Genomic DNA, 25,255 nt, shown 5'->3' on the forward strand with positions numbered 1-25,255 from the left:
TATGATCATCTCTATGTCTATCCATGTTGCTGAAAATGGCATTATTTCATTCTTTTTTATGGCTGAGTAATATTCCATTGTATATATGTACCACATCTTCTTTATGCATTCATCTGTCGATGGACATTTAGGTTGTTTCCATGTCTTGGCTATTGTGAATAGTGCTGCTATGAACATAGGGGTGCTTGTATCTTTTCAAATTATAGTTTTGTCTGGATATATGCCCAGGAATGGGATTGCTGCCTCATATAGCAACTCTATCTTTAGTTTTTTTGAGGAACCTCCATACTGTTTTCCATAGTGGCTGCACCAATTTACATTTCCACCAACCGTGTAGGAGGGTTCCCTTTTTGGAGACATTTTTATCTGTCACGACTTAAGGGAGGGGAGTGCTACTGGCATCCAGTGGGTGGAGGCCAGGGATGCTGCTAAACATCCTCCAATGCACAGAACAGCCCCCACAACAAAGGATCATCTGACCCAAGGGTCAGTAGTGCTGAGACTGAGAACCCCTGGACTTTGGAGCCAGGTGGACCTTGGTTTGAATCCCACCTCTGCCATTTACTAGCTGTGAATCCTTGGGCAAGTGGCTTCATCTCTCCTTGAGACTCAGTTTGCTTATCACCAAAAGTGGCCCTAATAGTGGCCTTCACCTTAAAGTGCCTTGAGGACTGATCAGATTGCACACATCCAGTACCCAGCACAGGACCTGGCACTGGGGAAGCTCCATCAGTGATAGCGATTATTCTTCTTTTCCATTTTCCAAGGTGAACCTCGGGGTGTGGGAGCAAAGGTCTGGTGGCTGGTCCTGGAGCTCCCCAAGAGGCAGCCCTCCATTGCCCTCCCTCCTGCGATCCCTGGCACAGGCTGGGCCTATTGTTGATGTTGAGGGAGAGGCTAGGTTGGCCACTGTGGACCTGGAGGGAGGAGCCAGGAGGGAAACTTGATCCCAGATGAGCAAAAGTCACCTAAAGCACACCTTGCTCCCCTTTCCTCCAGCCCAACCACACGGAAGCCATGGGGTGGGGATAGTGTGATTTGTGAGGACACAAATCACACTAATGAATGGAGTCCCTTAGCTCAGGGAAGTGCCATGGATTCACAGCTGGGCATCACAGAGGAGTGGCATTTGAATGGACACAACAAAGAGAGGTAGAGATTTGGGGATGGGTGGGAAATGGCATTCAGTCCCAGGGAACAGTGTGTACAAAAGACTGGTTGTGAGGAGTAGGGCATAAGCCCTATTTCCCAAATGATAGTCCAGTGTGACCTGAAGGTTCAGTTTGGTGGATAGAGCCTCCCCCAGTGGGGTAGGGGACAGGCACCAGTGCTGGGAACCTAGACAATAACCAGTTTTCAAACTAGGTCCTCCTTCTGGAATGTAGAGTAGCAGCCGCCCGCCCCCCACCCCAGCCTCCCATTTGTGGGAAGAATCATTGTAGTTTTTCTCTTTCCAGTCCAGACCACCCCCGCCCCCGCCCCCCCCCCCCGACACACACTTAAAACAGTTTCAGGATTCACATCTCTGCCAGGCTCTCCATCCCTGGAGGTCTCATTGGACACCCCTTCCTCCCACCCCCACAGCCCTGTAACCCACTTGGTGTGGCCCCTTCTTCCCACCCATCTTCCCCAACGTAGGGTCCTCTCACCTGAACAACATGGCAGCACCTCTGCCCCTGTCCAGCCCGTCTCTTTGCCTGCAGCCACTCTGTCCCATCCATTTCCCCCACAAGCCCACTCCACTGTAACAGCTGCAGCCACTTACTCTTTGAGAAGACTAATGTCCTGGCCATGGCCTGTGTTAGCTGTGGGCCCCTTGATCAGGTCAGGCTTCCTCAGGGATTGCCTCCCATTTTCATCCCTTAAGTCTCAGCTGGGAAGAGCTGTGCGGACTGTCCTCTAGATGGTCCCGCAGGAGGTAGGCCTGGAACTGGAACCCTCTTCTTTTCCTCTGAAAAGTGACGTTTCTTTGGAGTATGGAGTCATTGGTTTGGTTTTCTGATCTTTGGGGGCAAGGGAATGGATTCCCTGCGCCTTACTCTTTCCCCAGACTTGAGGCCCAGAGGATACCCAGTGAATAAAATGAATGAATGAGTTATGTCAGACAACCAAGTTCTAAGTCTGGAAAGGAAGATCAGGAGCCTCCCAGAGGCGATGGGGAACTCTGAAAAGCAGGGGCAGGAGGGAGGAATACTGGTGGATCGGGGTAGGGACTGCTCCCAGAATCACTTGACCAGCAGCGGTGGACCATCTAGAGCCTCCCGCCCTGGAGTCTTCCCACTCGTCTCCGGGGGCAGGGCCGGGACTAGCCGGCCTGGCGGCGGGCACCGAGCCCGGCCGCGTTCGCACTCCAGCCAACAGGAAGAGAAAGAGCGAGGGCCCGGCGAGGCGGGCCAGCTGGCGGGGCGGGAGTCCCGGGCGCCGGCGCTGGGAGCTGGGGAACCCCCTCCGGCGCCTCTCCGGCTTGCTGTGCGGGGCGTGGGGCGGGGAGATCGCCCCCCACCCCAACCCCCCGGCCTCAGCGTCCTCCGTAAAATGAGGCCCCTTCTGAGGGCTGGTAGTGCCCTAATGGCGGGCGGGGGCCAGGGGTGCCGGGGCCGGCGGAGAGGCCCAGACACTGAGTGGCGAGCCAGGGAAAGCCTAGTCGCTAGACCCCCGGGGGCCGCGGGTGGAGGCGGGCCCTCGTGGGGGCGGGCCCAGGGCGGGGCCGCGGCCGGGGCCGGCACCTGGGTGAGGTCGCGCCGCGCCGCCCCGCCCCCTCGCACTTCCGTGTGCCGCTGCGCGGGAGCTAGAGGCTGCGGACCCGGGATCACTTGAGCGACCCCCGGCGTTCGCCCGCCGCGCCGAGGCCCGGGTGGTACCTCACCGGCCACCGGGCCCGTCCGGGTCGGGTGCGCACCGAACCCCCATCCGCGCGCGCGCGCCCGGGAGCCACGCCGAGAGCCAGACTCTAGCCACCGCGACCCCTGGCGCCTGGCCCGAGCCCGGAGGTGAGTTAGGGCCGGGCCCGGACGTGGGATCGGGCTGCCCCGAGGGCGAACCGTCCCTCCCTTTCCCTCCCCGCTCCGGTTCCCGTTTCCGAAACTGAGCCGCGGCCGGCGAAAGTCCCGCCGCGCTCCGAGACCCGCCGGTGTCTCCGTGCCCCCGTCCGTCTGTCTGGCCCTCTCTCCAGCGGTAAGGGCTGAGGGGCTCTTGTCCGTCTGCTCCCGGCCCCTCTCTACCCGCGCCTCCGAGGGTCCACCGTCCCTTCCGAATTACTGGGGCCCTCTGTCCGACCATCCGTCCCCACCCCCTCAGTGTTCCCCCGTCCGCCTCTTCCTAGTACCCATCCGGCTGCCCTTGCGCCCCATCACCCTACCCTCAGTCCACCTCCCGCCACCCCCTAGATCCTGTCCTCCGCGAGGGGCGCCCCCGGCCACGCTCGCCGCCCCCTGCCTGTCCGCCGCCTCAACTTTTCTACCGCGGGGCTGAGGCCAGGCCGCCCGCTGGGCCTCGCCTCCCGCCGCTGGGACCCTGCCCGGCCCAGCCGGCGCGGCGCCTCCTCCTCTCTCGTTCTCTTCTTTCAGTCTCTGTGTGTTTCTCCCCGTCTGTCTCCGGGCTGGGCGTGGCTCCATGCTACACTATCCCCTGCCCTTCCCCTCCCACCCCTACGCCCCCCCCAGCCCCCTTTTCCAGTGGCCCCTTCCCAGTCCAGATGCCACCCCTTTGGGGGCCCAGCCGGGAGAGGGGAGGAGGCGGAGGAGGGAAAGGGTGAAGAGGCAGGAGGTGGGCACCGTCAGAACTGCCGCACTTCCCCAACTCCTCCATTCGTCCTTGTCGGGGAGGGGAGAGCCCCACTGAGAACCCCACCAGAACCGGGTCAGAAGGATTTGGTGTGAGTGAGGCGACGTTCCTTTCTGCTCTGGCCCGTACCCTATGTGCGTGGACCCTGTCCTCTGCTGAGTTGTCCGTATCTGTCATGTAGGTATGTTGTGTATCTGTGTCTCCTTGTGTGTTCTTTGTCACCAGGTCTGGGACTTGACCCTCTGTGTCCTTTTAAACATGTGCGACTTGCCTGTGTGTATGTGTATATACCTCTTTGAGTGCCCTGAGGCTCTGTGTGCTCTCCGCAGCTATGTGTGTACTATGTTCTTTGTCACCAGACTCCCCTCTGTGTGTTGGGATGTGTGTCCCCATGTGCCTGGAGGGTCTTGTGTTGTACACTGGGTATGTTTTGGTGGTCATGAGTACATACAGCCCGCAGTGTTAGTGTCAGCCCACCAGGCTCATGTGTGAGTGTGTCTGTATAAGTGTGTGTATGTGTGTGCACTTACATGTTCTTATTCTCTGCCACTGAGCCGCTTTGACCAGGCTGTGACCAGACTGACCTAGTCGCTGAGGGAGGGGACTGGTCCCTTGGGTTTCCTCGTTCCTGCCGTGGACTGAGCTGGGGTGTGGTGTGCAGGCCGATAGAAGGCAGTTGTGCGGGTATGTGTGTGTGTGATGTGGAGGTGTTTGGACAGCTGTACCTGGCTATAGGGTGGTATGAGGGATCTGGCATGTGACAGGAGTTTGGCTGGGGCCGAGGCTGAGCGTATGACTGGTGGGAGACTCACAGTCTGACTGTATGAAACTGTGAGGATGTGTGCTTGGGGAGTCATTGTGATTGTGGGGAACCGAGAGTGCTTGGGCGTGGGTGTCAGTAGCAGGAGGGGATGCCACAAGGTGTGTGTTGCCTGTGCCCTGGGGTGGCAGTGCTGGGAGGGAAGGTGAGAGCCCTGGTGTGTGTGTGTGTGTGTATGTGTGTGTGTGTATGTATGTGTATGCATGTGGCAGGCTGTGAGAGTGTGGATGTGCACATGATACACTCAGGCCCAGCCCTGGCTCCTGGGGAGACGGGGAAAGCCTCCATCTCTCACCTTCCTCTACTCTCCCAAGTTCACAGACACCTGAGGTCACAGTGTTGTGACTAAGACCGAGAGCTCTGGACCCAGGAAAGATTTGGGCTCAAATACACACTGTGCCTTTTAAAAGCAAGAGCTGGGAACTAGGCCTCTCTAGGGCAGTTTCCTTATTTGCAGGGTGGAGAAAGTTGTGAGGACCAGAAGTCCTGTGTCAGAGGTCCTTTAGCACAGCCTTGGTCCATAGTGAAAGCTCAGCACATGCTAAGTCTTGTTTGGTGACCACTCACCTCCCCGCAAACTGTATGGTCCCCATTCTCCTGGGAGCTGGACCTAATAAAAGCCCAGATAGTCCCAACCCAATTTCCTGCCTGTGATGTATCTTTTGCCCCCTCCCATCCGCTTGACCAGACTGCTTGTGGAGGGAAGATGGCTGACAGAGACCCCACCTGCATCCAGCCCTGTTGAGCCCACATGATACCCCCTACCAGTCTCAGCAGCAGTGATGGGGAGAGAGTGGTGGGGGTGATTCGAAGCTGTGACCGCAGGCCACTGACACCATTTAGCTGGCACAGCTAATTGGAGTTTAAAATTAGAAATAACTTAAAGCACAGACAAAAAGATAAAGCTCGAGGATGCCTCAGCCCCGAGGGAGTGGTGATGGGGGTCTTCAGCTGGAGGAGCGGCTCACATCTGGGGAGGAGAAACTTTTGTGGAGGCCTGGCCTGCAGAAAAAGTGATCAGGCCTTTCAGCCAGGAGACCCAGGGCACCTTGTTGCCTTTGCTGTTCCTTCCTTCTAGGATCTCTCTGGGCCTCCATTTTTTCAGCTGTATAATGGGCACAACAGTAATGTGAGAATCACCTGAACTACAAGGTGCAAAACAAAGAATTAAAAAGTGTCACTATTCATTTGGCACTCCCAGTGTGAGTTCAGCACAGCAGCTGGCACACCACATCATTGGAGCCTCAGTACCATCTGGGGAGATGTAGTCTCCCCACTTTAAAGATGAGACAAACTGAGGCTCAGAGGAATTGCCCCAGGCCACAAAGCGGTGGTACCTGATTGCACCCTAGGTCTCCAAGCCCACAGGGCAGGCTCTTGAAGACAGGAGGATTAGGAACAGCTTTCTTGTTGTATCTGTAGTCTGGGAATGCTCCAAGGGCTGAGACTTAGTGTTCTGACTCCAAGCATGGAGTGGACACATAGCCAGTGCCCTGGAAAAGTCAAGCCCAATACCTCATTTCATAGAAGAGAAAGCCACGTACACAGAGGCCAAGGTCTCAGAACCAGACGAGGCTGAGCTGGGCCTCTGTCAGCCATGCTGGGGCTGACTGATGGGAAGAGCCTGTTTGGTGGTGCCTCCCAGCTCATCTGTTTTCTCTTGTTCCTGCAGGTCTGCCAGGAACTGGCCCAGGTGAGGGCAGTGGGCCTACTTCTGGTGGTGGTTGTGTGGCAGTGGTGGCAGCAGGAGCCAGGACTACGGACAAAGGGGAGCCAGGAGCCCCAGGTAAGATGGGGTCCTCTTAGGCAGATGGACAGTGTACAGGGATGACCACCCTCCTTGGGCTCCTCCCCTTCTGCCCTGGGACTGGAGTGGGGGAACACACAGCATGCCCTTGGTCTGGGTATGGGGCTGGGCACCCAGAGCAGGTAGCAATTGGCCCTGCCCCTGAGAGCTCCCTGCCTAGAACTGGCTTCGGGCCCAGGGAAGGCTTTGGCCTTGGAGCTCAGAGGCCTGGGGCCCACCAGTGGTTTGGTGCCGAGAAGAGGTGGTGTCTGAGCCAGGGTGAGAGTAGATGTATCAGCTTTTCCTTGGCCCCTTTCTCTGCCTCAGGCTGTCCTCGTCATCACGAAGGGAAACTGAGGTTTGCCCTGGGCCCTGTAGGGGTTGGACACTGAGCTGGAATGGAACGAGGTCTCCCAGCTCCTGGCACAGCTCTCTTCCACACCCCAGTTCCCCCATTTCCACAGCCTCTCTGGGGCCAGAGGAGAGGCTCTAAATCCCCATCACCAGCCCCCAGATTCAGGGTGAGCTGGGAGTCTCTAAGTAATACTGGGAAAGGCTGCTCTCTCAGTCCCCTTATAAAGCTAAAACTTCCCTCCTTTGGGGCCAGACTTGCCTCCTTCAGCCCACGTTACAGGGGTAAGTGTGAGTTACCCACTGAGTGTCTGAAGTCCAGTGAACAGGATTCTGGGGGTCACTGGAGGGTGCTCAGTGTGGCCAAGGTGTTCTTCCCCCAGGAGTCCTCCCAGATGAACCCCTCACTCCCACCCCTACTGGCTGCCAGGCACTACAGGTCTCAGGGGTGAATAGATGGTGGGGGCTGGGCTCCCCCTTGAGGGGAGGGCAAGAGGTCAGGGCCCTCACTTCCTGGAGGGGCTGAACAAGGGCAGGGTCTACACTGGGTCTTCTGTTTATTCAGCCTCCCTGCAAACCTGGTGGGGAGGAGGTGATGTGTCCTTGGCTGGCTGGGGGACTCTGCTGTGTGAGATCAGGGGGCCATCCCCGCCCACCACTGAGCCTCATTCCCTACGTTCAATTAATTAGCCTTAAAGCCAGCCCACTTTCTACTCTCAAACTTCACCTACCTCGCTGGCATAGACATACAAACACACACAGGGAGACAAGCTGAGCCGCATTCGGTACCCATACCCGCAGACGCATGAGTGCCTGCACACGTAGCACACATGCGCACACACGTACACACGTGTTCACATGCACTCACCCGCAGGCACGCTCAAACACGCACACAGAGGCTCACCCAGTCATCCGTGCACTCAGACGCCTGCCCACACATACCACACTGTGCCCATTCTGGGTCAGGAAGGGGGCGCGGTCCTTGGTCAGGGTCACAGCTCAGCTTGCATCTGGCACTGAGGGTGAGGTTTGAGGTGTGGCTGTGTGACCACAGGCACTCCAGGGGACAGGGCCACAGTGGGAGGTGAGCTCTTCCCAGGCATTCACCAGCTATCCTGCCCGCCTGGGCTAGGCCCCCAGGCTGACCAGGGCTTGGCACTGGGGGGAGGGGGGATAAATGGAGGGGAGGGGCCATGTCAGCTGTGCTGGCACTGTTTGTGGCTGCTGCCACAGAGGAGGAAGTGGGCTGCCTGTGGTCCCGGGGCCAAGGTGCCCACAGGCAGGTAGGGGATCCTGTCAGCTCCTCAGTTCCCTGCAGTGTCCATGTCTGGTACACGTGGAGTTGCTGGGCCCTGGGGACTGGGAGGCAGGCAGGGGACTTCTCCTGGGGCGGTCTGTGCACTTTCCAAGGCCTGGGCCCAAGGAGAGACCGTCCGAGGTGTTTCCGGAGGCTCACTTCCTCTGGGCTGCCCAGGAAGTGGTTTTAGAGTGGGACTGACCAGCTCTCCATCTGTGGCTTGCTCCACCCCAGTCTTGCCTCCGAGAGGAGCAGTGTCTGGCCAGTGGAATAGGTCAACCGGCCAGGCTTTCCATGGCCAGGGCTGGCCAGGCCTGGACAGAAACTCAAGGAGTGGGCTGGGGGTGCAGAGGCCATGGAGTCCCCTGCAGCCTCCATGACCCCAGCTGCTCTTTTCCTCCAAGCTGTAAGCGGAGGCTCAGAGCATTAGCTCAGGCAGGAATGGCCCCTTGTGTGTGAGTGACATCAGCTGGGCTGCATCTCTGGGATTAGGCAGCTCTAAGCAGCTGTATGAACGGACCTGGGCAAGTGGCTTTGACACCCTGTGCCTCAGTGTCCCCCTCTGACACCTGAGACCATGACAGCATCCACCTTTACCAGGTTGTGCTGGAAACAACAGATGATGTATGCAAAGTAGCCAGGACCGTGCCTGGCACGCTGTTCGTGTGTAAGAAGTAGAAACTAGCTGTATAAAGCACTCAGCACCCAGTTCATGGTAACTGTTCGAAGAACAGCAGGTGGTACTGATGATGGGATTATTATCATCTGATGGCCTGGGCATGGGCCCAGTGTCATGGGGCCAAGTGGCTGCGGCTGAGAAGCCGGGTCTCAATTCTGCCTCCAGCGGCAATGCTGCAGGGTGGGGACAGTTCTGTTGTTTTCAATAGGTTCTGCGTTCTCAGAGGAGAACTCCAGGGTGGAACAGCTGTGCCCACTCAGCTCTTCTCCCCCTCACTCCCTTTCAAAGGGAGAAAAATAGATCTTCTGACAAACAGATGCAGGGAAGGGAAAGGCAGGCCGTAGCTGCCTGCTGCCCCCTCTGGCCTCCCTAAAGCCTCTCCCCTGCCCTGGTCCCTTGTGGGACATGAGGCTTGGAAAAGCTGAGGCTGGCGGTGAGGGGGTAGCTGGTGAGCCCTCCCGCCAGCCTGCCTGCCCTTCGGACCCTTGGAGTTGGCCTTTGGACTGGGGAAGGGGGCGGACGTGTGGGGCTGATGGAGGCTGGAGGAGTGGGGAGAGCTGGAAGTCCCCTTACACACATCCATACATACATCCTTGCCATGCAGCAGCTGGTGGCAGGGACCTGCCTGTCCCAGGGACACACAGAAGGTCAGCCCAGTGAGGGTTGGGCTGAGCTTTGGCTTTTGCTATCCAGGGCCAAGGGGCTGGGGTTCTTGGGTGTTGAATGGTAATGCTGGCGGTGTGGTAGGCGGGGGCCAGGAGCCTGGAGGGCTGGAGATGGGCAGGGGCCTCGGCTAGGAGTGTGAGCGAGGGCATCGAAGGTTTAGGAGCAAGACCTCTGCAGGCGTCAGACAGATCTGGCTTCAAATCCTTGCTTGATATTTACTGGCTGTGTACTCAAGCCAGGGACTGGACTACTTTGAGCCTCAGTCACCTCACCTGTGAAATGGGCAGATCAGGGAGTGTCCATCTGGGACCTGAATGATGAGAAAGAGCCAGTGTGCGTTTTGGGAGGAGCAGGAAGATGGAACAACGAGCTCAGAGGCTCCTGAGCAGAAAGGAACGTGGCTGTTTAGGGAACCAGAAGTGGTCGCTGGGGTTGGGGCCCAGGAGCAGGGCGGGGTATGGCCAGGAGGCCGGGGAGAGGGGTCTGGGCTCATCAGAAGGGAAATGGGAAACACTGGGGACTTGAGCAGGGGGTGACAAGACTTGCTTTACTGTCTTAAAAGACCTGCCTAGTCACTGGGGCAGAGGGACCATAGGGGCCAGAGGAGAGGATGGAGGGTAGTGATCAGGCTGGTGCAGGCCTGCAGAAGGCGATGGTGTCTGGATGGGGTGGTGATGGAGAAAAGAGAGGACTTTGGGATGGACAGGAGGCAGAAGTGATAGCCTTGCTGTGCTGGGAAGAAGGGGAAGGTGGAAACGACCGCCAGGTATCTGGCCTGAGTGCTGGCGCTGCTAGGAGACCAGGGGCACTTGCGTGGAGAACATCAGTAGGCCTCATTTGGATGTGTTTGAGCACCTCCAGAGCTTGGCGAGGTTGGGGATCCTGGAGTTCAGGAGGGTCTGGGCTGAAAGTGAAACCTGAGAGTCGAGAGGTAGCACGTAAAGCCCGGACTAGGGAGGAGAGGGTTCAGCAGGCCTTTGGTGGGGAAGTTTGAGAGGCCCTGGGTACAGGGCTGGGGTGGCTGTCCCTTGAAGGTCCCTGCCAGGGTGCCCAGGAGGGCAGGCTTGTGGTGGCTGAGCTGCTGTTTTCACAACAGCCCCAGAAGCTTTGGATTATGTCTATGGCTGTGTTGGGTAAACAGGCACAGTGGAGTAGCCAGTTGCCAAGGCCTGAGGCTGGAGCAGGTGTCCGCTTGCTGTGGGCTGGGGCTGGGAGGAGGTAGGAGGAGAACTGTAGGGTCGTTCCTCAGAGCTGGAGGAAGCTGAGAGGTCTCCGTTGTCAACGTAGGGAGACTGAGGTCCTGAGAGAGACAGTAGCTGGCCAGGTGTCTGCCAGTGGACTCAGCTGTCTTTGCCCAGCTTGTTCTCTTTCCAGAGCAACAGACCAGAGCAGGGCACCGCAGGGCTGGGTGGCTGGATCAGTGGCTTACCCACTGATTCAAGGAAGTTTGGAGGCCCCTGTGGCTATCAGACCACAGCTGGAAATGGGCGGTGGGGCAGGTGGGGAGAGGGCCCAGCGTGAGGATGACAGCGCTGATAAGGGTGACGGTACAGCTCCTACCCTCAGCACCACCTCCTGGGCAGGGCAAGATCATCCCTTTCACAGATGACGCCAGAGGGCCTTGGCCAAGCTCGCAGGGCACCCAGGGTAGACCCCATTGAACTAGACCTGTCCAGCCCACAACCAGCCCCTGCTCTCCAGTTCCTGTGTTCACTGCCCGCCGTGAGATGGCACACCATGGTCCTGCCTCTCTCCAGCTTTCTCCTGATCCCTAAAGTGGGGAGGCATCATCTAGGCCCTGCTCACCTTGTGGGCATGGATGGCAAAAGCCTTAGATGGCCATCTCACCGTCTCTCAAACACAAAGGCTGTTGTCAACAATCAGGAAAATCACAGGGACTCTAGAAGGAGGTGCACAGAGAGGGGCTGAGGAGTGGACTGCGGGCCCATCTCTGTGGGGGCTGGTGGAGGAGCCGTGCCCTCTGTCAAGCAGTGCCCTGTCCCGCGGGAGGCCAGACAGTTCCGGGACTAGGACCGGAGAGTCCCTCTCCGCCACCCTGGGGTCTGCCCCGTTGGCTTTGTGGCTTTGGGTGAATTACCCGCCCTCTCTTTGTCAGGTTCTGCCCAGTGAGTCTGGAGCTCCGTGGAGGTGCTCTGTGGGGTGCCCGCATGGCTGCTCTACCTGCACAGGTGCACCCGCCCCTCCTCCTGTGCACCAGGCCTGTGACTGCACCTGTGGCCCCCAGCCTCGTCCCCAACCTCCACTGACTTCCCCTCAGGCAGTGGGAGGCCACCCAGCGATGAGCCTGACCGGCCCACTCCTTCCCTTGTACACTTTGGACTTTGCCCCAGGCCAGGAGGGACTTTCTCCACCTCCCTCAGTGGGGAGGCCCAACCTGCCTGATGTCCTGCTGCCCTTCCCTCCCCTGTCCCCAATTGTTGTGCCCCACGGGCTGCAGGAGAAAAAGCTACATTTGGACTTTCCGGTGGCAGACCGTAGTCAGGCACGTGTGGGTTCTTCCAGGCTTGTGAGTTGATCTCTGCCAGCCTGGAGTGTCTGTGTGCCTGTGTGCTCGCGGCTCCCTGTGTGCACACAGATCTCTCTGTGCTGGTGAATGCGTGAGGGTATGAATGTCCTGTGTGATCTGCGTGGGCTTGGATGTCTGTCAGCATGTGAGAGCCGGGGAGAAGGGGTGTCTTTCTCGGTGTGTGCGTTACTGAGTTGTCATAGGATTGTGGATGTGCCTATGGTTACAACTGTGTGTGTATGTCCAGCTGCAGTCAGGGCTCCCCACGTGTAACTGTGTTTGGTTTGGTGGGTGTGCCCGTGTGGGCACACAGGTGTGGTTATTCTGGGAAAGGCCCTGACATCCCCCCTACCCTGGCTCCTCACAGAGCCCCCTTGTCCTCAGTCTTGCCATGAAAGGACTTTTGTTCCCCCCTCAGGGGTACCTGGAGCCCTCCCTCTGGCTGAGCCCAGGGCTTCCTCAGTCCTAGGGCCAGCTGAGTGGCTCAGGCCTGTGCCTGCTGTGGACTGTGCCCCACACAGGTCCTACACCCAACACGGGCAGGGGTGAGTGTGAGCCAGTGACAGCCAGGGTCCCAAGACCTGTCCCCGTTACCCTTCCAGACCCTCTGGCCAGATGGGCTCATGGCACCGTGAGCATCTCTCAGATTGAAGCCCTTCCTAAGGCAAATCACCCCGCCCCCGCCCCGGCTGACAGGCCCCTCTGGCCCCCATTCTACCCCAGGCCTTCTCACTGCCTGAGCAGCAGTCATCTTCTCTGTAATTACACACTTACGTGGCTGTCCCCTGTGAGGCTGTGAGTTCCATGGGCCTGGTGTGTCTTGTCACTGTGATGCCCGCTGGCTGGGGGTCACCTGGGACCAGGCTAGGCCTTCGAGACCTACAGTCCCCACCCTATCATGTGCAGAATCTTGTCGCCACAGGCATGGGTTTTCCTGAGGGAAAAGCCAGGTGTTTCACTGGTTCTGAGGGAAGGACAGTTGCAAACGGTTCAGTCGTGCTGCCCAGGCCTCACCTCTGATTCCCATCAGTGGGCCGGGTCAGCCGGCAGTGGAGGTTTTGAATGTCCCCAGGACGGTCAGATGTGTGGCCGAGCTACAGGCAGACACCCAGGTCCTCTGCTGAGTGTGATCCCAGACACATGCACAGGGGACCTGCTGGGGCACGTGAGATAGAGGAGCAGCTGGCTTCCTGGCAAGTGGGGAAGGAAGGGCTGGACTTCAGAGCAATCTGTAAGGATATGGAGGAATTCAGGGAGACATTCTGGCTGAGGGAGCAGCCTGTGCAAAAGCTGGAAAGTGAGGCATGTGTTCACAGAGTAGCCAGGGGTGAGATTTGAGGTGGCGGGGAGGCCAGGGCCAGGCTGAGGTTGGGGCCTTCTCCAAGGGCAGTGGGAGTCCAGGAGGTTCTGAGCTGTGAGAAGAATGGATTGGGGAGAGACCGGGAGTGGTGACAGGTAGTAGGGGAGGTCACTGGGCAAGGGGAGGAGAGTCCACGGCAGTGGGTGGTCTGTGTGGGGCGAGGGAGGGGCTGAGAAGGAGTCTGGCTGGGGGATAAGGTGCTAGTCCTGGGGGAGAGCAGGGGTGGGGAGCATCCCCTGCTGTGGGACTTGGCCATGACTTGAGACCATGGCTGGTCCCTCTCCCAGGACATGGGGGCTGGGGCACAGGCCCTGGGGGAAGGGCCTTGGAGGGGTCTTGCTAGCCCTTCCCCTCCCCCACCTCCTGTTCTTCTTGCTGAGCCCATTTCCTGGGTTGTGAAACCCCTGTGGCCTCCTAAACTTGCTTCTGTCTGGAAAGGCCATCTGGGGAAGCCAGTCTCCCAGCTGAGCTGCTACCCGCCTGCCTGCCCTGCCCGGCAGCTTCTGCCACGCCCAGCCCGCTTGCCCTGTTGCAACCCTGCCAGGGCCAGCCCTGCTCCCTCCTGCAATCACACTGCCTCTCACTCTCCTTCCCTCCCACTGCCTGGGCCTCCTGTGTCCTCCTTCTTCCGTTCATCCCTCAAGACTGATGTGGGCCGGACCTTGAGCTCCCCCCAGGCAGGGTCTGTGTCCCTAGAGGGCCTAGGCCGACACTGCCCCACTTTGCTTTGCCGCCACCGCCAGCCTTGACCGGCAGCGGGTGGTGGCCTTCCGTGGGCAGGTGGCAGGGGCTGCCCCAGGCTGGGCGGGTGTGTGTGGGGAGGGTTGCATCGGAGGGGTGTATCCCCCTCTCCTCAGGGGTCTGTTCAAGGGAGCCAGACCCTAGACCCACTAGGGGCCTCAGCTGGTCCTACTCACCCCTGCTTTGCTTGACCTCAGCCTGCCTCCTCTTGTTCCCCAGGCAGACTTTGTGAGGGAGCCCCCCTCTACATTCTCACACTCTCCCCAAGAGCCTGCCCAAGGCCTCTCTTCTCGGGCCCTGCTTTGCTCCTCTGTCCAGCAGGCATCACCCTGTGGCCTGGCCCTATCTGGGGGCCAGGGGACCCTCATTGCAGGACCCGGTCCTCAGTTCCCCTGCGCTCTGTACAAAGAGGAGCTGGACATGTCAGTTTCTGAAGGCTGATCTATTGGGAGATATTTTTGGCTCGATGGGTTTTATTTTTTACCTCTAAAAAAATTGTTAGGGCTTCCCTGGTGGCGCTGTGGTTGAGAGTCGGCCTGCCGATGCAGGGGACACGGGTTCGTGCCCTGGTCTGGGAAGATCCCACATGCCGCGGAGCGGCTGGGCCCGTGAGCCATGGCCTCTGAGCCTGCGCGTCCGGAGCCTGTGCTCCGCAATGGGAGAGGCCGCAACAGTGAGGGGCCCGCGTACCGCAAAAAAAAAAAAAAATTGTTATCCAACAAGTTATATGTGATTGTTGTAGAAAATGCGTTTTTGTTCCTGATAGTGCCCCTCAGGCCATGCACCCCACCTGCCCCCTTTACTGGAACACACTCACGCACACACACGTGGATGTGTAATGTGCATACTTGTCCTCCACGCCCCAGGACCTTCAACTGGCACAGTCACTCTGGTCACCTCGAGGTCGGCCTTGCCCACTGCCCCTGACTGGTTGGGAGAAGGTTTCTGCTGCCCTGGCAGAAGCAGTCCGCCTGTTCTGGTCCGGCCCGGCCCTGCCTTTCCGTACCTCTGGGCTGTTGGTCTAGGGCAGGGTGGGGAGCAGGGCCAGCAAACCCTCATATCCTAGGGCTGGGATGCAGCCAGACCTTCCCCAGGTTTTAAGAACTGGAGTCTGTCCCAAACAGCTGGGTCAGGAGAAAAAGTAGGAGTTCAGGGGTCTGTACCACCCTCTTTGTACAGTAGCGGGGGGTCCCCAAGGTCAGACCTAGGACCATCCTGGAGGGGGTTGGGTGGTCAAGCACAGGGGACCTGTCTCCTGGTCCCCTCACCCCTCTTCTTGTTTACTTTGTCCTCATGGGTGTGTTTGTGTGTATTGCTCCCTGCACATTTATCTATCTCTGCCTCTGCCCCCTCTTTCCCTTCATCTCCTCTTCCTGACATGGCATACCAGAAGAATGTGGGCTGCAACGTCAGGCAGGCCTGGATTCAGATCCTCCTTCTACCACTTACTGGCTCTGTGATCTTGGCCAAGTCACTTAGCCTCTCTGAGCCTGTTTCTTCATCAGTAAAATATCCACCTCCGGGACCTGCACAGGGATAAAGTGAGCTAATGTCATTACAAGGTTGGTCTGGTGTATGTTGGCCTCAGAGAAGGATGATCTTTCTTATAAGTGAGGGTACTGATTCACACCCAGGCCCTTTGACTCCCAAGTCCGGAGCTCTCTGCTTCACAGGGCTGCCTCTGCTGTGGGCTAGAGAAGCAGGAAAGTAGAGACTCGAAGCCCACAGGCAGTTGGGAAAGGCCTGGCTGGCCTCAGCTGGCTCCAAGGAGCTGGTCCCCATGGAGGCCTGTGTGGAGTCCAACCCCTGCCACCTCCGTGGCCCTGCAGAGTGGGGATGAGGTTGAGCCAATGGCCTTCCTTTGGGGCCTGTGGGCCTGAGCCAATTTGCATGGGGGCTATAAATAGTTGGCCCACCTTGCTTTTGTGCTGTCACTTTACCCCCTGGCCTTCCCACCAGTGTTCAGATGCTCTGCAAGGTAGGTGGACAACTCTGGCTCTGCTGTGCAGGGGGTCCTGGTGTGCAGGGGCCCAAGACCTCTTTCAGGGTCACATGGCCATCAGTGGAAGAAGATGCCAGCTCGTGGTGCCTGTCTTCCTCTGGGGGTCCAGGCGGTGCAGTTGAGGTGGAGGAGGTGATAGAACCTAGCCGGGGCCCGTGCTCCAGGTTTAGTCCTAGGTAGTTGGGGCTAGGTGACCTAACCCTAGGGTTAGTGCCAAGTAGCCCCAAGGGCAGCCCATGGGTCCTCTCTCTCATGGCGCTGCGCCTGGCTGTGCAGGTTTGGGGCCAGGACTGGGGCCTGCTGTGGTTGTGGTTTTCCCTCTGGTGGCTTCTAACTGACTGTGAACAGCAACTGCTCCGAGTGTGCTGCCGAGCTGGAGGGCAGGCTGATGATCCTGTCTCTGCCTCACAGCCCTGGGTGGTCCATGGACGGCTCCTGCTGGGTGACCCAGAGCCCATGGGCCACCTGGACTGGGCCCCGAGGGGAGGTGGGGGAAGGGCTGAGGAGGAGCTGGCCAGTATGTGTTGGGCCCACCTGCTACTCCAGGATGAGCAGCTCTGTTCCTGGAGACTTGGTTTCCCCGAGAGGTAGAGTCAGTTATCAGGACCGTCTTCCCAGGCTCCGGGGGTGGTGTGGAGTGGATGTGGTGGGGATGTGAGTGTACTTTGTAAGCGGTGAAGGAAGGTGCACAGATGAAAGAGGGGTGCTATTAGCAAGAAGGGGTTGTAGTGGTAAGAGGCCCCCGCCCTGAGGCTGTGGGGTTGGTGTTGGCTCTCGTCCTATACAAGTTCTCATCATCGTGACAACCCTGCAGCGAGGGGACTGTTCCTCATCTGTAGGATGGGGATGACTGAGATTCAGGCCAAGTGACCCCCAGAGTCCCACAGCCAAGGCAGTGTGGGTGATAGGATCTTATACCCAGGCAGCTTGACCGTCATTTTGCCACCCAGGGCTGCCCTGACCCCCTCTCCCATATGAGCCCAGCCCCCTGCAGCACAACTGCTCCTCCTTTGTCCCTGCCCACCTGTCCCCTCATCCTCTGAGACACTCAGGAAGTTCATCACGGCCCCACCTGGGTCTCGATGTTATCCTATTGGGAAGCATGAGGCTGAGCCATGTCTGCCGGGGGTCAGGCCCTGGAACGCAGATGCAGACACATGGCAAGTGTGTGCTGTGCAGGGGCCCTGCTGATCATTCTGGACCCCCAGACCACACAGGGTGGCAGGAGGGGCACGATGTCCTTTTGCCTAGAAGTTTGAGACACTCACCCAGGCTCCTATGCACGCTCCCAGCCAGGCCCACACAGCTCGCTCTCCACTTCAACGTTGGCTGAGTGCACACTACCTGCCACCCACTCGCACGTCCTCGCAGGCACACACATCTCCACGGCTGTGCAGTCACACCCACACATACCGCCCCCCTCCCCCCAACACCAGCTTGCACACTCATGCCTGCTTCGGCCCCAGGAGGAAGCAGCAGCCGCCCACAGCTGGCTTTCCCTCCCTGCCTGCCTGCTGAGGGGTCACTGTGGCTGGCCTGTCTGGTCTCAGACGTGAGCTCACACACCCACTCTCGCTCCCTCTGAGTAGGAGCCTGGCCCGGGCAGGGGACGTGGTGGAGTCTGCCCCGCATGGTCCCTCCCCTCTTCTCTGGCTGCATGCTTCAGAGGACTGGCCGGGCCATTGGGCTGGGCTGTAGGCTGAGGTCAAGTGTTTCCTGTGAGCTCATCTGGGCTTGGAGCTGCCAGCAGGCCTGGCTGGTACTCTGCGGCCATGTGGAGGAGCTGGGGGAGTTGTCCCAGGGCCAGGGTGGCTGTTGCCTGTGCACACAGGCCCATGTGTGGGTAGGGTGCGTGTCTCAGTCTGCCTCCGTGCCGGCTTATGTTCAGGATGGAGCAAATACGTATATATGGGGATGAATGTTAGTGTGCGTTCCTGCAGCCTCAGCTGTGGAGCTCCCTCCTGTGGGGCCTAGGCCCAGAGCCAGTGTCTGTGCAGGTGTACGAGTGTACACCTGTGGGCTTGCACAGCTGAGCATCCTCCACGAGGACAAGCCGAAAGACCTTCAGGGCCACCCGTCGTGATCCTCGATTTGAGGAACTGTGAGGAATGGGGGCGTGTGCGGCCAACCTGTGTGGTGTAAGAAGCAAAGTCAGCGTTACATTCGACATTAAAGTAGTTTTATCGTTGGAAAAACTTAGTCTGAAAGTGCGGACAAACTTCCAGGTAGGCGAGAGCGCCTGACCCCAAGGGGCTCAGGTTCAGAAGTGTCAAGCACGCTGATGTGGGTGGGACCTTTCACTACCCTGATCCCAGACAAAGTGGGTGCTTAATTAGTAGAATCCAGCTTTGGGTTCTGGTTCAACCTCAGGATTTCAGTTTCCCATCTGAAAAGTGGGGGTGATCATCTTGGCCCTGCTACTTGTCTTGGCCCTGCTTGTCTGCCTGGGTAGTTATGAGCAAAAACCAAACTTTGAAAACCAAGGAGGGCTGCATGGGGCAGGGTACAGGGAGGAAGGGGTGCTGTCCTGCCCATCTTGGCTGGCACCAAGGTGCTATGGCCAGCACATACTAGGTAACAGCCATTGGGTATTAAAAGAGGCATTGAATGACTGACTCCCCAAATGAATGACATGGGAATCACAGGCTCACACGCCTCCAGGGCCTAGATAGGATTTGGAGAGGAGTGGAAGGGGGCCTCTGAACTGGAGTCAACTGGCAGGGTTGCCCAACAAAGGGGGCAGTGCCAGCCAGATATTGCCCAGTAGGCCTGATGTCGCACCTTCCAATTTCACCAGGGAGGCCACCAATCTAGTCTTACATAAAACTTCTCAATTTTAATGGTGGCAACTAGGACTAGTGCATTTTAAGCACCATGTGGGCCAAATTCAGTGCTGTGGGAGCCCTCGGTGGGAGCGGATACCTGACCACCTCCCAGGGCTGTCCCTGCTGCCCGCCTCACACCTTCTGTCTCCACAGCCCTGCTGCAAGCCCCAACATGGCACCGTTCCTGCGCATCTCCTTCAACTCCTACGAGCTGGGCTCCCTGCAGGCCGCAGATGAGGCAAGCCAGCCCTTCTGTGCTGTGAGGATGAAGGAGGCACTCAGCACAGGTAGGGCTGTAGGCTGGACCCTACCTGTGCTGCAGGCAATGGCAGCAGCCGGTGGGGCGGGGAAGCCAGGGCCAGGAGGAGGCAATGGAAGGGACTGTGCCTTGTTCTCCTAGAGCCTCTGAGGGATCCTTCTCTTCCTTGTCCTCGTCTCCCTGCCCAGCTCAGCTTGCAATGCAGGACAACAGAGGCGACTCACTGCCTGTAGAACCACCTGCACTGGCTACATGGAACCTTCTGTGGAGCTCAGGGCTTCTGGCTCCTCCGCTACTGGTTGTTTCACCCAAGAACAGGCTCCCTCCAGGAGCTCCACATGTCCATCTGTGCCAGGCCCTGTGCTGGGTACTGAGAACACTGCCATGCTCCAGGGCTGACCAGGCCCTGCCCTCATGGGGCTCACAGTCTGGTGGAGGAGGCAGACAGTGATCCTGTGATAGGGAAGTCCAGATGAGGAACCATCCCAGGCTGCAGTCAGGGAGGTCATCCTGGAAGAAGCAAACATCTCACGCCATTCCTTCTTGCTTCTGCCCTCACCTGGTGAACCCCTGGCTCATCCCTTAGGTCTCAGCTGAGCTGTCCCTTCCTCTAGGAAGCCTTCCCTGACCCTTAGGTTGGGGCAGGCCACCTGACCATGGGCGGGTCTAGAACCAGTGACCTTGCCCTCTTCAGTCTCATGACAGCTGTGATTTAATGTTCACTTGAGGGGTGAACTGATTCATGTCTCTGCCCAGGACTGGGACTCTAGGAGGACAGGTACCGTGTTCCTTGCCTCCAACACCATGGCTGGCATGTGGGAGCCTGTGGCAGTGTCACTGAGTAAATGTCTAAGGGAAGGTGACATCTAAGAGGGGCTGGAGGAAGCGGGTCACAGGAAGAAGGGACAGCAGGAGCAAAGGCCCGGGGTGGAACCTAGCAGGGCACCCTGGGGAAACTGCCGGCGTTTCTGTGCTCTCATGCGGATTGTGAGTGAGATGGGGCTGGTGAGGCGAGCAGAGCATGGTCATGAGGGCTGAGGAGTGGAGACTTGGGCCCTGGGGGAGAGAGCAGGCAGATTCCATAGGATGGAAGGCTGTGGGAAGGCCCGAGATTTGAGGCACAGAGGTTCCCTAGCCTGACCTTGCCTTCCTGGCCCGTTGCAGAGCGTGGGAAGACGCTGGTGCAGAAGAAGCCCACCATGTACCCCGAGTGGAAGTCCTCGTTTGATGCCCACATCTATGAAGGTCGCGTCATCCAGATTGTGCTGATGCGAGCCGCGGAGGAGCCAGTGTCCGAGGTGACAGTGGGTGTGTCGGTGCTGGCCGAGCGCTGCAAGAAGAACAATGGCAAGGCCGAGTTCTGGGTGAGGGGCACAGCCACAGTCACGCATGTGTGTGGGCAAAGTGAGCGGGTACGGCCGAGGGCACCTGGCCGCTCCGGCCACTGGGGTAGCTCTGTAGCCAACAGCTTGTGTTCAAATCCTGGTCCTGCGATTCATCAGACCCTTCGCCTCTCTGAGTCTGCTTCTGAATCTGTAAAAGGAGAAACTACTAAAAGACCTACGGTGGGGTCAGTTCTGATGAAATGAGCAACTGGATGCAAAGGGCTTACTGCAGAACCTGGCACATAGGCGGTGCTAAAGAGAGCCCTCCTTGGTATTACAGCTGCTTTTTTCCCTTTTAATTTTGCAAAGGCAGGATGTGCACATAGTAAAACATATCAAGCTGTATGAAAGGGTGGGTCCTAGCCCCAACACCAGGTCCCCTTTCTCAGAGAACCCCATTGTTCCCAGTTCTTTTTGGAATCTTCACAGATATTCCAAACCCAGGCAGGCATCGGGGAACACCAGTTATGATCTTCCACAGCAGGGGGGGTCGGGGAGGAGAAGGCTCATGGCCCACCACTCACCTGCTGAAACCTGGACTCTGCATGCACACGTGGCCATATGTCCCTTGTGGCCACAAGATGTCAGCGCTGGCAGGGCATCCCTGCCCCCTGCGGTTACATGTGGGCTCCTGCAGCCGAGATGTCCCCGCCAGGAAAGACCTGTGACCATGGAGACTCTACTCAGCCTCCAGTGAGGGGTGAAGGAACTGGGCCGAGAGAGGTTGACCCAGGGCTGCACCCACCCTTGAAGAATCAGGCAGAGGCTCCTGTTGTGCTCTCTGTCCACTACCCCAAGGGACACTGTCAGTCACCAGGCCCTGGGGGAGCTGAGGGTCTTGCCCTTAGGACGAGCCAGTCTGTGTGAGGAGACTGGACAGACAGAGCCCCCGACAGAGATAGAGAGAGAGAGAGAGAGAGAGAGAGAGAACGAACCAGCACGCTGTGTCAGTATGCGTGTGTCTGTGTGTCTGCACGTGTGGGGGGATGTGGTGCCTCCATTCTAAGATCCTTGTGAAGCGGGCAGCCGGGGTTGGGGGCGGGGAGTTTCCCTTCCCACTCTGTTCCCGGGGCCATGTGGCCAAGCTGGGTGTGGGCTGGATCCTTTTACTTCCCCAAATGTAATAATACTCCTGGGTAAGGGCTGGGGGCGGGGCTCACAGGTGGGGCCCTGCCCACTCTGGGCAAACGGGTGTCTGGCTAGGTGCTGGGACTCCCTGGCCCTTCAGGGACCAACCATGGGGGCGGGTTCTGAGTCTGGCTTGGCCCAGGCCCGCCCTCATTGACTCCCCCACCCTCACTCCTGCAGCTGGACCTGCAACCCCAGGCCAAGGTGTTGATGTCTGTGCAGTATTTCCTGGAAGACATAGGTAAGCCCCTCCCTACCTGGGCTGGGGACAGAGGTTCAGAGACCGGAGCCAGAATGGAGGTTTAGGGAAGCAGCCTCCGTTGGCGCTCTGTCCAGGACTGCCCTGGGAGGGACTGAAGGGGTGTGGCCCCTCCCGTGGGCTGGGGCTGACTTCACTCCTACCCGGTCCCCAGATTGCAAGCAGTCAATGCGGGGTGAAGACGGGGCCAAGTTCCCAACGATGAACCGCCGTGGAGCCATCAAACAGGCCAAAATTCACTACATCAAGAACCATGAGTTTATCGCCACCTTCTTTGGACAGCCCACTTTCTGCTCTGTGTGCAGAGACTTTGTTTGGTGAGACTGGCTGTGTCCGCTGGGGTGGGGTGGGTGAGGGAGGGCCCCCATCCCCAGTACTTCCTCTCACTCACCCTGCCTGGGCACTTGCCTTTCAGGGGTCTCAACAAGCAAGGCTACAAGTGCAGGCGTAAGTGTCTCCACAGCCCAGTCTGTATGCACATGTGTGTGCACGCATGTGCCTGCGTGCCTTCACAGAGAAGCCTGTGTCCCTGTGTTGGGACGGTGTGTCTGGACGAAGCCTGTGCTTGAGTGTGTGCATGTGAGGCTTTCCATGTGGTAGTGTGCGTGTGGACGGCGGCTGCGTCAGTGGGTGCTGGAGCCGGCGTGTCTCTTCCCAGCGCTTCCCGTTCAGTGACATCACGTTGGCGGCCTGAAATAGGCCCCAGTGGAGTATGTACACAGAATCTGCCAGTGCTGCACATCGGGGCTCTTTCCCTGCAGAGAGGCTGTTAGACCTTTGCCAGCACATCCCTGGCTGCATGTGTGCTTCTGTTGAGAGCTGTGTGCATCTGGTACACACGTATGAGCACACCCTTCTCTACGGCCGTCAGTGCATGCATGAGGCAGTGTGGACTGGTGGTGGTGAGCACAGGCTCTGGAGCCAGCCTGCCTGGGTCTGAATCCCAGCTCTACCACTTCCTAGCTGTAGGACCTTAGACAAAGTTACTTAACCTATCTGTGCCTCAATTTCCTCATCTGTAAAATAGGGACAATAGAGTCATTGTGAAGATCAAATGGGATAAAATATGTAAAGCTGTATTTTAAGTGTGGCTGGTGCCCGGTAAGCATTCTATGTAAGAAGGTTTGTCATTATACATGCTGTGTACGTGTACCTGAGTGCCTTTGTGTTGGGGTGCACCTGTCAGAGTGTGTGTGTGTGTGTGTGTGTGTGTGTGTGTGTGTGTGTGTGTGTGTGGCGGGGGGGGCGGTGAGAGAGCTTAAGAGCTGTTTGCTGTCCTGAGCCACAAAGAGGGCTCCCCTGCCTCTAGTTCTCTCACTGCCATGCCCCCCTCCCTGCCCACCGGGACTCCTTGAGCCTTTCCTAACCTCCGAGACCCCCCCCAGATCGACCTGTCCTCCCCGCCCCATCCTTCCCAGACTCCTCCCACAGGGACTGACCGGAGGAGAGAAAAATCAAGCTCTAGGCCAAGGGCCCCATGTGGTGAGGGGGGGGTGGTCGGGGAGCACGGGGACTTTGTGTGGAAGGCAGGACTGGGCCGGGGGGCACCAGCTCACAGACTCTGCCCCTCCGGGGCCTTCCCGTCCCCCTCCTGGGCCTGGGCCTCCTCAAGAATGCAACGCTGCCATCCACAAGAAATGCATCGACAAGATCATTGGCCGGTGTACGGGCACTGCAGCCAACAGCCGGGATACCATAGTGAGGCTGGGCCCAGGGCAGGGCGGGAGGGATTCGAGCTCTCCCCACCCCTTCCCTGTGGGGTCACCCTTCCTCCCCGTTTTCCTTCTTCCTTCCTTCCCCTGGCTTGGCCCCTGGGATCCCTGGATTTCCCCGTCCCCACGGAGCCCTCTTGGGGATCTTGCCACGCATGGGGTTGGGTCAGGGAGAGTTAGGGGGTGAGGAAGGGACTGGTGCTGGCATGTGACCCTTGACCTGTGACACCCCACACCCCTAGTTCCAGAAAGAACGTTTCAACATTGACATGCCACACCGGTTCAAGGTTTATAACTACATGAGCCCCACCTTCTGCGACCACTGCGGCAGCCTGCTCTGGGGGCTGGTGAAGCAGGGATTAAAGTGTGAAGGTGCGTGCCGGCTAGGGCGGGAGCTGCGGCGGAAGTGGGAGGGGGGCCCACCCGGACCCCAGAAGCTGAGACCAGCTGAGGCTGCCTTTGCCCCCTCGCTCGGGGACTCTCACGTGGGTGAGGCCTCCTGGCCCCTCCCCACTGGCTCGACTGACTCTGCCATTTACTGTTGTGTGACCATCAGAAGGTGGCCCCACTGCTGAGAGCTCCACGTCCTCAAGTATAAAACAGGTGTTAGAGTCGAGTCGGCCCCAGAGAGTCACCGAGGGGAAAGCAGGCGGAAGGTGCTCCCAGGCCAGGGCCCCTCTTACACCAGCTCAGCTTGTGCTCCTTGCAGGCCCTCCCCCACCTCAGGCTTCACTGAAACGAGAGACGTCTGGAGGAAAAGTGACTTGTCTAGCTTGTCCCAGACATTTGTTTTTTCTTTTTCTTCTTTAAATAATGAAAGATTTGAGGTGCTCGTGATGGCTTCAGATACATCTTTTTCTAAATGCAGGAAACCCAGCAAACCCTGCCAAAAGCCCTCCTCTCTCCTGCTCTCTCCTCCATCCCTCCCTGCCCTTGGCTGGGCCTGGGACAAGGGGACAGTTTTTTGGAGCCTGCTGGCTGCCTGCCTGGGCAGGGGCCCTGATGGCTCTGCTTCTCTCCCACCCCAGATTGTGGCATGAACGTGCACCATAAGTGCCAGACGAAGGTGGCCAACCTTTGTGGCATCAACCAGAAGCTCTTGGCCGAGGCCTTGAACCAAGTCACCCAGGTGGGCAGGCACTGTGGGAACCCTGGACAGAGGGTGGCAGGGTTGGGGACGAGTCAGGGCTCATGCCCACTCCTGGGGAACTGCAGTGAGGGGCGTTTATACATAAGACCCTACTTCTGGAAGATCCAGTTCAAGGATTGGACATTAGAGGGTGGTGGGCTTGTTCTCCTAAGAAATTAGTTATTCAAGCAGTGCTTTTCCTGAGGGTGAACCTGGGTGACTGCAAGGTTGGAACACTTGGAACTAAAGCCTTTATGTGTATATGGTTTTTTTTAAAAAAAAAAAAAAGAGTTTAGGGCTTCCCTGGTGGTGCAGTGGTTGAGAGTCCGCCTGCCGATGCAGGGGACACGGGTTCATGCCCCGGTCCGGGAAGATCCCACATACCGCTCCCACGGAGCGGCTAGGCCCGTGAGCTATGGCCGCTGAGCCTGCGCGTCCAGAACCTGTGCTCCGCAACGGGAGAGGCCACAACAGTGAGAGGCCCGCGTACTGCCAAAAAAAAAAAAAAAAAAAGTTTACCTAAAATCTCTTTTTGCTCCTTTACTT

At 58.3% G+C, this 25,255-nt stretch overlaps 1 protein-coding gene across 6 annotated transcripts in view; it reads left to right on the top strand.

Moving 5' to 3' along the window:
* Window positions 1-2,769: 2,769 nt before the first annotated feature.
* The window catches only part of PRKCD (protein kinase C delta), a 29,782-nt gene continuing 7,296 nt past the window's right edge, over window positions 2,770-25,255 (top strand). For 2 of the 6 annotated variants that reach the window (XR_003796749.1, XM_029243193.1), the window contains exons 1-10: window positions 2,770-2,990; window positions 6,276-6,389; window positions 18,991-19,124; window positions 20,261-20,460; window positions 21,790-21,850; window positions 22,023-22,185; window positions 22,284-22,315; window positions 23,481-23,566; window positions 23,823-23,952; window positions 24,609-24,709. Coding sequence is in view for 5 of the 6 variants with exons in the window: in XM_029243193.1 (XP_029099026.1) it covers window positions 19,010-19,124; window positions 20,261-20,460; window positions 21,790-21,850; window positions 22,023-22,185; window positions 22,284-22,315; window positions 23,481-23,566; window positions 23,823-23,952; window positions 24,609-24,709 (888 nt within the window). In the remaining variant the exon portion in view is untranslated. Of the gene's footprint in view, window positions 2,991-3,944; window positions 3,965-6,275; window positions 6,390-18,990; window positions 19,125-19,172; window positions 19,464-20,260; window positions 20,461-21,789; window positions 21,851-22,022; window positions 22,186-22,283; window positions 22,316-23,480; window positions 23,567-23,822; window positions 23,953-24,608; window positions 24,710-25,255 lie in introns of those variants that run through there. The other 4 variants (XM_029243198.1, XM_029243195.1, XM_029243194.1 and 1 more) reach the window with 4 other exon arrangements.

The sequence above is a fragment of the Monodon monoceros genome, unplaced genomic scaffold, assembly GCF_005190385.1.
Source record: "Monodon monoceros isolate NGI ecotype Baffin Bay Population unplaced genomic scaffold, NGI_Narwhal_1 Super_Scaffold_3, whole genome shotgun sequence".
Classification (NCBI taxonomy): domain Eukaryota; kingdom Metazoa; phylum Chordata; class Mammalia; order Artiodactyla; family Monodontidae; genus Monodon; species Monodon monoceros.